Source organism: Bison bison, unplaced genomic scaffold (assembly GCF_000754665.1).
Source record: "Bison bison bison isolate TAMUID 2011002044 unplaced genomic scaffold, Bison_UMD1.0 scf7180017864383, whole genome shotgun sequence".
Lineage (NCBI taxonomy): Eukaryota > Metazoa > Chordata > Mammalia > Artiodactyla > Bovidae > Bison > Bison bison.
The window spans coordinates 1,250,733-1,262,433 of NW_011494955.1; the positions used below are offsets into that span (position 1 = coordinate 1,250,733).

General features: G+C 45.3%; 1 protein-coding gene across 2 annotated transcripts; it reads right to left on the reverse strand.

Moving 5' to 3' along the window:
* On the reverse strand, positions 1-11,158 carry LOC105001428 (zinc finger protein 501-like). Of its 2 annotated transcripts, XM_010857684.1 has the most exons (5): positions 10,915-11,158; positions 6,805-6,843; positions 4,910-5,036; positions 3,782-3,902; positions 1-3,591 (listed from the first exon to the last, which is right to left on the reverse strand). In XM_010857684.1, the coding sequence occupies exons 3-5, from the start codon at positions 5,015-5,017 to the stop codon at positions 2,207-2,209; spliced, it is 1,614 nt and encodes a 537-aa protein (XP_010855986.1). In that variant the 5' UTR covers positions 5,018-5,036; positions 6,805-6,843; positions 10,915-11,158; the 3' UTR covers positions 1-2,206. The 2 variants fall into 2 exon arrangements, with proteins under 2 accessions (XP_010855986.1, XP_010855987.1); XM_010857685.1 differs by lacking the exon at positions 3,782-3,902.
* Between the last annotated feature and the right edge of the window lie 543 nt (positions 11,159-11,701).

Consider the following 11,701-nt stretch of genomic DNA (forward strand, 5'->3'; position numbering starts at 1 on the left):
TTCTAACACATTTCTTTTATTGTCTTCTTAGTTATTCACAAAAAAGGAAATATCAGCCAAAATTCACTACCAGATGGTAAATAACTATCAAAGACATGCACTTGGCAGGTGAACACATTAAAAATGTTCAACCAGATAGACCATCAGGCAATAGTGAGGTAAATACACACTTTGAAAATAGGTAGTATTTAATATTCTGACCATACCGAACAAGTACAGGTGAGGAATATAGGGGAGTTGGAATGCTCCCAATACTGTTGATGGAAATCCAAAAGGGTAATCATTCACTTTAGAATATGAAACCATATATTCATTTAAGAAAATTGATGTACATGTTCACAGTAAACTTTCTGTGATAGCCAAGCTGGAAACAAAGCGCAAAATCCCATTCATCCATTAACAGATAAGTGGATAAACAGTCAACAGGTTAGTATATCCAAACAGTGTATTTTTCAGGAATTAAAAAAATTAACTATCAGGGAATTCCCCAGTGGTCTCTGTGCTTTCACCACTGAGGGCCTGGGTTCAATCCCTGCTTGGGGAACTAAGATCCCAAAACCTTGTGCCATGGCAAAAACAAACAAAAACACAACCATTCATATCTGCAATATGGATAATTCTCAAGGTAATTATGTACCATGAAAGAAAAAGGCAAATACAAAAGTAAACACATTAACATTCCAATGACATTAAAATTCTAGAAAACTAATAGAATGTGAAATAAAGTAAATTGAATCCCAGTTGCCTGTGAACCCAGGGAGATTGCAAAAGGTAGATGTGGGAATAATGGATGTTTGTTATTATGGTGGTTCTGTGATTTTACACATAGTAGAAGTTACCACGCTATACATTTTAAGTATATTCAGTCCACTGCTTACCAACTATACAGCTCAATTAAGTTTAAATAAAAATTGGCTTCACATAAAAATCTGAATCTCCTTTTTAGAAAAGTAGAACTCTGGAAACCAACACATTAACTACATCACCTCTCCATGTCTCATGCAAGGCATTGGGTCCCAGTAGCAATGAAGACAGAGGAGCAATGGAAGGTGTTTCCACTTGAGTTCTCCAGGAACTCTGCCTGGGTCCTAAAAAATCACATGCCTGGACTACAGGATTCTCACTCTCCCTCTCTTTTTCCTCCACAACTGTGCAGCAATGGCCTTGAGATAAACAATCTGCAGATGCTATGAGGATCCTAAAACCTTTACATTATTCAGTCTGACTGACTGGAGGCTCAGGAGGAAGTGGCTCTGTAGATCTGGAGAATTTCTTTAAAAAACCTCCTAAACAACCAGTTACATTTGTGGATGAAACTTTAGAAAAGGCGCATTCCTTCTTTGCTAGTCTCTCAGGAGCTATTAATTCCGAGTGTCTTCTGTACCAAGTATGGTTCCCACTCAATGTCTGTAATCTAACACTCAGCAACACCAGCCTGCCATGTTGTGCATGGCTCTGTTCCAGCTGGACCTACACAACTTCTTCCCTTGACCAGTACTGGGGGGATGATGTGACATCCCGTATGAAAACAGAACATTCATGCTGTTCCAAAAATCACTGGTGGTTCTCATGGCTGCCCTCTCATCTCAGGGTGACCTCTGAAACCAAAAATTATGACATTCAGATCACAACAAAACCCTGCAGTCTACCCAGGGAGGCCTTGGACAACAATGCAAATTAGACCAAAACTGCAATGAAAACTACTCTCTGCCATGACACTGTCCTCACTGAGGACTACGGAGTTCCCAAACAGGTGACACACAGCTGGAAAAACCCATTCTGAGCATGACATGAAATAATGCCACTGAAGAGGGTAAACAAGCCCCCAGCAGAACGCAGACTGGGTCACCTTGGTCAAAGCCGGTTAAGCCAATGTTCTAGTCAGTTAGACATAAGAGAATAACATCCAAGTGCTCAGGCTACTCAAGCTTTCCTCCATAGAATGCATGAGCACAAAAGTCTACCAACCCTGATCACACTGAGATGACCACCAGTTGGTAGAAGATGATTTTTACCACAGAAACTCACAGTGACATGAAGTTTGGGAAGGGCCATGGGCAGATTAGAAAGTACAGCACAGCTCCTTAAAAGCTTCCAACGAATCAGGTACCCACAGGTAATCTCCACAGTAGGGCTGTGCAGATGGGTGGCATTCAACTTCCAGTTGATGAGTCCCTCACAGAGCCTACTCAGTAAGATGTATTAGCTAAGGAGACAGTTCATTATTTGATTCTCTGCTCATCTCATTTGAAGGTCTTTGCCCAGTATGAACTTTCTGGTGACGAACGAGGCTAGACCTTCGGCTGAAAGCTTTCTTACACTCACTGCACTCATAGGGTCTATCTGGGCTGTGGTGTTTCTGGTGCTCAATCAGAGCAGACCTTTGACTAAAGGCTTTCCCACATCTGCTGCACTCGAGAGGCCCTGCTCTGGTGTGAATTTTTCGGTGCTGAGTAAGCTGGGTGCTTTGGCTAAATAATTCTCCGCATTCAGTGCACTCATATGGTCTTTCTCCAGTATGAATTCTCTGGTGTTGAGTGAGGCCAAAGCTTTGGCTAAAAAGTTTTCCGCATTCAGTGCATTTATAAGGCCTTGCTCCAGTGTGAACTCTCTGGTGCTTGATGAGAGTACAGCTTTGGCTAAAAAGTTTTCCACATTCACTACATTCATATGGCCTTTCCCCAGTGTGGATTCTCTGATGTTTAATGAGGCTGGGACTTTGGTTAAAAAATTTCCCACATTCACTGCACTCATAAGGCTTTGTGCCTGTGTGAACCCGCCTGTGTTTAACTAGATTGGAGTTGGATGTAAAGAATTTTCCACATTCATTGCATTTATAAGGCCGTGATCCAGTGTGAATTCTCTGATGTTCATTAAGGCTGGAGCTTTGGCTAAACAATTTCCCACATTCACTACACTCATAAGGCTTTTCTCCAGTGTGAATTCGCCGGTGCCTAGCAAGTGTGGGTCTGTTGCTAAAAGCTTTCCCACATTCCCTGCACTTGAAAGGCCTTTCTCCAGTGTGGACTCTCCGGTGCTGAACAAGTATGTGTTTATAGCTGAAGGTTTTCCCACATTCACTGCATTCATAAGGCCTCTCTCCAGTGTGGACTCTCTGGTGCTCAGCAAGCCTGTACTTGCGGCAGAAGGTTTTCCCACATGCACTGCACTTATAGGGCCTCAGTCCATTGTGAGAGGCCTCCACACACTCAGTGTCCCCTTGTGGAGTGACCTGGTACTGGAGAAGGTCAGAGCTAACAGGGAAATCCTTCCCAGGCTCCTGGCATGGGAAAGACTTCTTGGTTGTATGAACAATACGAGTCTTCATAAAGGCCTTCCCCATGTCTCTTCTAAAGAGTTTCTCTCCACTGTGCTGCTGAAATTTCACACCTGCCCTACACAGTGTCTGGACAGGGTTTACTCCCAGGTCCTCAGTGAGATGCAGACCACCTTCTACATCCAGGTTACCCATCTCCCAGGGATAGGCCTTCTGGATGGACAGGTCTGTCTTTGAAGTAATTATCTGCGGCACTTCTACAGAAGCATTCTGCTCAGAAGTTTTCTCCTTCATCTCTGCTCTCTGCCAACAACCTGAAAGCAAAGAAATGGGGCTGAATTTCATATAGATCTTGGTAGAAGTAGGGAGCCCCATCACAATACATGTCTGACACAGAAAGAATAAATCCATGGGATTATTTTCAGGACAAGGGAGGTGGGAGCAGGTTAGGAAAGGGCTGCTGTGTGGACAGGGCCTCTACACATCACAAAACGGACAACTCACCAGGCAAGACACAAGGATGGGGTGCAGAACACAGGGAACCAGGGGTCCACAACTCACTCCTCCGGGAACGGTTTTCACCAGGGCCTTGGCTGCTGGGAACACATGTGTGCTGTGTGCAAAGCTGTATTCAGACCCAGGAAAATCCAACTGTTACTGAGTAGCTGGTGTTCAAGGACCGTTTTGAGGATAAGTGCAGGCCTCATGACATGTTAGGTGTAGGCCAATATTGAAAAGCAGAGAAGTGAAGATGGAGAGGACCACCGAGGAGTAGAAGGCAGAGAGGTGGGGGATAATCCTGGGCGCAATGTCAGAGTAGGTATGACGGAAAGAGCAAAGTGTCGGGAATGGGGAGGAGAGAGAGTAATGAGGTTCACAGTCACTGGCCTTGGCACCGAAATAGTGTTGCGCACAGGACACGTTCCTGATATGGTCTGAATCCAGCCATGACATCACTTCCTCCCCCTGATGCCAATCACCAAGGCCAGGCCCACTCTGAGCCCCTCTTGCTGTGCCTGGAGTCATGTCCACTCTGTCCTGTACCCAGGGTTCTCCTCCCAGCTCCAGCGGGACAACAACATAGGACCTAGAAGATGCAAGTCCTAAGGGAAAGACAGGACAGGTGAGTGGTCAGTACTGGCCCACGGGGGCAATTAATTCCAAAATAATCTCAGGAAACAGACACTATCACATAAAAAATCTTTGAGGGGGTATCATAGAAATAGCCAGGTGAACCCCAGAAATAGTGACTATGTTGGGTCCCAACAATTGCTAGTACAGTGAGGGCCAACGAAATGTCAGCTGGAAGGGGGAAGAGCCTGGAGCACAAATGTGCAGGGGTCTACAGAGTCCTCTCAGCAGGGAGTGGCTGAGAACCCACAGAACTCATTCCAAGTCTTTGGGCTCAGAAAGCCTTCACTAGGAAAACTTCAGAGCCGCTGGCACTGGGGCTACCTGTGAAAGGAGTTGGTCCACACACTCACTCAGCCTTGGCACCCACAGCACAGAGGACAGGGAAGCAATAATAGAGAGGTGCCTACTGTCCAGCTATGAGACGAATCAACTTGCCTTGGAGAAAAGTGGAAAGTCAGAGACCTGCCCAGGACGCTGGGACAGGGGTGAGGGCCTTACCCAAGGACGCAACCAGTGCAAAGGTCTCCAGCATGACACAGCTGTATAGGCGTCTCTGGGTCTCATCAAGGATCCTCCATTCCTCCTGGGAAAAGTACACAGCCACATCCTCAAAGGTCACAGGGCCCTGTGATGATGGGAACAGAGTGTGCATAAGCAGCCTGTCTCCCCAGGACCCCATAAGTACCCCCAACCTAGTCCAAACTCACTCCGGGGTCATCATCCTCCCCAGCGACCCAACTTAAGAGGGCAGTGGTACCCAAAACTCTTCATGTTTTCTTGAGCACTAGCTCCAACCCCAGTAACAACACGCACATCTGCAGACAGATGTCTTCTACGCTGTGGGCCTGGGATGCAGGGCCTACTCCCTTTCCTGCAAGACAACAGCCTGACAGTTCCCAGGGTGATGCACCCCAGATGCCAGCAACTTGGGCTCATACTCCTCTCTTAACCTCCTGGAATGAGGGCACTGGGACTGTTCACACACCTTCCCCACATCTGTGTCACCCACTGGACCACCTCATACATCTGACCCCCAACACTAGCACCTGGACCACAAAACTGTCGTGTCTCCTGTCTCCTCATGCATCTTTCTGCACATGACACCTGAAAACCCATTCAATGCAACGGAATCCCACCAAAGCCCAACTCTCCACTGGCAGCTCACCAGCCCTGTTCTTCCTCACCAGGCCTTGATCCTAGTTCCAACCTCAGTCACAACATGCAGACCTGAAAACCCCTGGTAAGGGTCCATTTCTATACTGCACATTATGTCCCCTTACCAATTCCAATCTTTGTCCACATAACAGCCATTCAAAATCCACGCCTACTTGACACACCTTACAGAAATTCACATGACATCCTGTCACAAACTCCCCAAGTTCCACCACAAAAGCCTGGTAACTGCACAGAAAGAGAAGCAAGCACCAGCCTGACTTTGCTATCACTTCATCGCCATTTCTGCTTTCCCTGTGCATCAATTTCACAGCCACTCTCCCATGAAAACCTGGGCCACCTGCTGACCCCCCCCCACACCTTCCCGCTGATGACCTTTGTAACAGCCCCCTGTTCCCTTGTCCCATAATTGCATCCTGAAGCCTCCTTGGCCCTCTAGAGCTGCATGTTCAACCACCCATTTGTCTCCTATATTTGAGAGTCATTGGAACATCATCTGAGATTCATCAGGGCCAAAACCCAATTCCTAATATTCTCAGTGAAAACGACTGCTACCACTGACTTCCCTGAATCAGTTAATGCAACTTCCACCCTTCCAGATGCAAAGGGAATAAACTGGTGTTATGTACGACCCCTCCATTTTAGAAAATCTGGTCAGCCCTACTTGTAAAAATCCTGAAGCCAGGTATTTCTCCTACCTCCATATCCACCCCTCTGTCCAGTCACAACCAATGCTCATCTGGATGACTGCAACAGCTTCCTTGATTATCTCCTCGTCTTTCCCTCCCCTAGTCTGTTCTGCACTCTGCACTTAAGAGGGAGCCTCTTAAAACCTAAGTCGGATCACTCTTCTTCTCTATCCCAAATACTCCACGGCTGCCGTCACTCTGAACAGACTTCTGAGAGCACAGCTGCTCAGCAAAGCGTCATCCTAGGCCTGACTCTGGCCCTCTTGCTCTCTGTCTTCACCAGACATTAAGAGAGACTCACGAGTCCTAAAACACACTCAGCTCAGTTGCATCCTCAAGCATTTGTGTGGATTTCCCCCAGTACCTAAGACAAGCTTTCACATTTAGGCCACTGGCTGCCAAAAATGTGAATCTCCCCATGGAACCTTTGGCTTGGACTTGGAAACCTGGGCTGAGGGCTTCTCTAGGGTCTCCAGACATCAAGTCCAGGAAAAGTAGCAGCAAAAGACATCCAGGACACCAGACACTCACCAGTGAAGGGTCCATACGCGGTTCTTCTGAATGTGGAACCTGTGGGAAGAGAAGGGCCGTGTAACTTTAATACCCATCAGCAACAGACAAAAGATTAATGAGTGAACCATTCAATATTTCAGGCAGACGTAAGGGAAAACTAAAGCCATGTAAAAGAGGGCAGAAAATGTTATGCAGTTGTGCCAAAAAGTCATGTGGTGCCGGGAGTGAGCTCCGCCCGTGGCAAAGGTCATGAGGAAGGAGGCTGGGCATACGCAAAGGCGGGATGGAGCCTCAGGAGTCCCCCTGGAAATTCTCGAGCATCCACCCCCAAAACCAGAGTCTGCCTACTTTCTGCTTTGTGCTCTCACCTACACCTCTGACTTTATGGGGGGCTGTCCCCCACTACCTCTCTCTGAAAAAAGAGTTAACTTACAGCTCCAGTTAATAAAGTTCCTGGGTGTGATAGTGTTTCAACCTACAAACTCCTTTGGAAGTCCTCTAGCCTGCCCGAATAGGTTTTTCGGGCCACATGTGATTGCTCAGAGCCTCCCAACTGTGAGAGCCATGAGATGTTCTAAACTGTCTAAATACAGATTCCTTTGAGCAGTTAAAAGATTGATTAGAAATTGTATTGGTGAAGGGTTTTTCACTTGTAGGGTCAATGTTTGCTGCTAAGTCTCCATATCCCTTACCTGCTGTGTCCCTGGCAGTGTATTGATTAATATAATTGGTGTAAGTAGTAGCTTTAATGTTTGTAACCTTGGACCCTTGAGTTAATTCTGTTTCTTGTTACAGCCCACCACACCTTAGCCCTGTAGGAATGCAACTTTATCTAACGCTTTTGGAGGGTGGCGCCTGACTAATCACCTTTAGAGAAAAATAAGTTTTCTGAAGAAAGGGTCTTAAAATGTTAACAGGCCTCCAGGCCAGAAGATGATGCAAATCACCTAAACTTTTGCATATGATAAGTTTGCAGGAAGAAAGCCTGGCTTGCTGCATGACTCTACCCCTTCCCCCATTATCCTCTATGCATAACTTAAGGTATAAAAACTACTTTGGAAAATAAAGTGCGGGCCTTGTTCACCGAAACTTGGTCTCCCCATCTCACCTTCTGGCTGGATTATTCAGCCTCTTTTCTCCACTGAATTTCCTCACTGAGCTATCCTTATTTAACCACTCTTTATATCCTTAATTAACATTTAATTAAGCAATTGTTTCCTGATCCTCGCCGATGCCGTCCCCGCTTCGAATTCCCTGGATCCACGGGGCTGGACCCCAGCAATGTGGATAACTTGAGAAAAGGTTTTTCAACAGTGGTATAAACAAGTGCAAAGCCTCCCTATCAGAGTCCAGCCTGGTGTGTCTGAGTAGCGCCCTCGAGGCTAGTGTGACTGCAACCCAACGAGCCAGAAGAATAAGGGACTGTACTGGTGAGGAAACGCTGGTGGCAGGTCACATAGCACTTTATAACACTGAGCCACAAATACCAAACTTACTCCATTTCATGTTAGGTCTGTTTCTGACACTCCCATTTGAGTCCCTTTTCTGTTTTCCCCCTGCCAATAATACATTTTTCTCTTCCTATCACTTGTGGCTGGCTCTAACAGCTGACCAGTTCTTATATGTCCTTTTCAAATTTTATTCTGGTTATATTAAAAGTTATTGTTGTATATAAAATTCCAGTTTACATAATCCAGATTAAATTCTGGTTTGAAATTATTATAACATTATATAGTATAATTCAAGAACAGGTATTTTTCCTATTTATCCATATTCTTTGATGTTAAAACTTTTCCATAAATATTCAGACAGATTATCTGTAATTTCTTACATGCTCTTCTCTCCTGTAGTAGAGAACAGAACCACCATGACTATGCATGAAAATGAATCTCTGATAAAGGGGTTGTTCCTTAAATCAGAGGAAAAGTGCTTTGCCTCCAGCATCTGGTGATGACTGGACCTCATTTTGGACTCTTTAAACTTAAGAGGAAGCATATAAGCGATAGGACCTGACCTCTTGTCATCCTCATTATAGAAACATGGAAATATCTTCTGGAGTTCTTAACGTCCTGTTATGGTTTTGAAGCATTATAATTTTTTACCCTTATAATGATAAGGATAATGATAATATAATGATATTATATATATTATATATAATGATATATCCTTATAATGATAAGGCCAAAGCCCACGTAAGACAGGTATTTAATAAAATATTTCAATAATTTTCCCTTACAAGATCACCAGAGGAAAACTATTTAACAGTGAAATAAATATTACTGGAAAAGCACAATCTTTTAAAGTACTAAAACAGTCTATGTGTGTGTGTAGACTGTAAAACAAAAGTTTATATACGGCATAAGTGTGTATCAAAATATAACTATGAAACAGTTTAATAATTTCATTCAAAGAACTAAGTTAAAATTAGTAGTATGGAGGAAAACAAATTCAGTAAGCGGAAATGTTAATTTAAATACAATAAAAATGTTAACATAGAAACTAAACAGATGTGCGCTTAATGTATCTTCCCAGAACACAGGGCAAGCGTGCCTACAGTACCACTATTATAGACGTATCGGACTAAAACAAACACCACCACCATCAACAACAAATACACCGAGGAAAGCCTTCAACAGAAGAATATAAAGACATTTACTTGTATATTCATATCTACAAAAACTACACAGAAAGGAAAATGACTGGCTACTCTGCATGAGGGAGGGTATCCCAATGGACATGAATTTGGGCAAACTCCAGGAGACAGTGAAGGACAGGGAAGCCTGGCATGCTGCAGTCCACAGCGTCACGAAGAGTCGGAAACAACTTAGCAACTAAACAACAACCTAGCATGAGAAACATGGGTAAAGTCACATCATATTTTGCAAATGAAGAAAAAGACATCGTAATACTTTTTATGATTCCATTCACTAAGTTTTAAAACGAAGGAGCGAAACTAAACTACAGCCGTCGCATATTTCCCACATAGTTGGCAAAACTGTCAAGAAACCATCAGTCGTGTCCGTCTCTTTGGGACCCCATGGACTGCAGCCTACCACGTTCCTCCGGCCATGGGATTTTCCAAGCAAGGGTACTGGAGTGGGTTGCCATTTCCTTCTCCAGAGGATTTTCCCGACCCAGGGAATCGAACCTGGGTCTGCCTCACTGTGGGCAGACACTTCACCGTCTGAGCCACCAGGGAAGCCTTATATGATTCATTCACTAAGTTTTAAAACGAAGGAGCGAAACTAAACTACAGCCGTCGCATATTTCCCACATAGTTGGCAAAACTGTCAAGAAACCATCAGTCGTGTCCGTCTCTTTGGGACCCCATGGACTGCAGCCTACCACGTTCCTCCGGCCATGGGATTTTCCAAGCAAGGGTACTGGAGTGGGTTGCCATTTCCTTCTCCAGAGGATTTTCCCGACCCAGGGAATCGAACCTGGGTCTGCCTCACTGTGGGCAGACACTTCACCGTCTGAGCCACCAGGGAAGCCTTATATGATTCATTCACTAAGTTTTAAAACGAAGGAGCGAAACTAAACTACAGCCGTCGCATATTTCCCACATAGTTGGCAAGACTATTGAGAAAAGCAAGGAAACCCTTACTTTAAATAACAACAGACAATACCTTAACTTTGGGGGCATGGGTATGTTTTGGGCTTCCCTGGTGGCTCAAATGGTAAAGAATCCGCCTGCAATGTGGGAGACCGGGGTTTAATCCCTGTCTTGAGAAGATTCCCCTGCGAGAGGGCGTGGCAACCCACTCCAGTATTCTTGCCTGGAGAATCCCCATGGACAGAGGAGCCTGGCGGGCTACAGTCCATGCGGTCTCAAGGGCACGACTGAAGCGTCTAAGCACATAGGCGGCTTCCTGGGGTCCTGTTGATAACGCATATTTTTTCTCTCAGGCGGTTAACGGATACTAATTTTAGATCTGCGTATTCAACTGCACGAGTAAGTTATCTGTTTTTTTCCCCCACGCAGGTCATATTTTAAAATCGGAAAGTCAAGGTTTGGGGGGCACGAATAAATATACATATAAGACGTTAGTAAGGAGACACTAATAAGAACAAAGATAACCCAGGATAAAAAGAACAGGGGGAGGGCCCGGAGGACGCAGGATTCACCTGAATCGGAACCATCAATGTGGCTGCAGCCAAAGAAGTCCGTTGGCGAAGGCGGGGGCGGGCTCTGCAGACCCCGTCCCGAGACCCCGTCCCGACCCAGAGAGAGAGTCAGGTCGGATGGCGCCCACGCCGAGCCTGAGACTCGCCTCGGAATAGCAGGCACAGCGGCCTTCCAGCTTCCCAGGTCTCAGGCCGGCTCAGCGTTAGGAAGTACACCAACCGTGAACCAATCTGAATTACAATATGTCGCCGGGGACCCACACAGGAAGGTCCACCCAGAGACCGTTCTCTAGAACGGAAGTGTCTCTGTCCTGAGTCTTCATTGGTCCATTGTCCTTGGCGCCTCGCGCGGTGCCTTTAGGGTAATGTAGTTCATAGCGCTCCGGTCGCTGGCAAGAGGTAGTGTTCCCCAATTCGGGAGAATTGTCCCGCCTCACCAGTAGGGTTGCAGTGAAGTCCCCAGGCTGCGAAGACTGGGCCAGTTACACGCTTTTTAAAGGGGTTGCACCCAGATTTCCATGAAACATAGTCTGTGCTGATCACATAGAAGTATAGTGACAGTAATATTTGAGATGTTTGGCCTCTCTTGCCTTCTGAGATGGCCCACTCTGTCAATGGAGTGTGTCTCTCTCTGAATTAGCCTTCTTTTACTTTTTTAAAAAAGAAAGAAAGAAAGAAAATTTTTTAAAATTTTATTTTATTTTTAAACTTTACATAATTGTATTAGTTTTGCCAAATATCAAAATGAATCCATCACAGGTATACATGTGCTCCCCATCCTGAACAG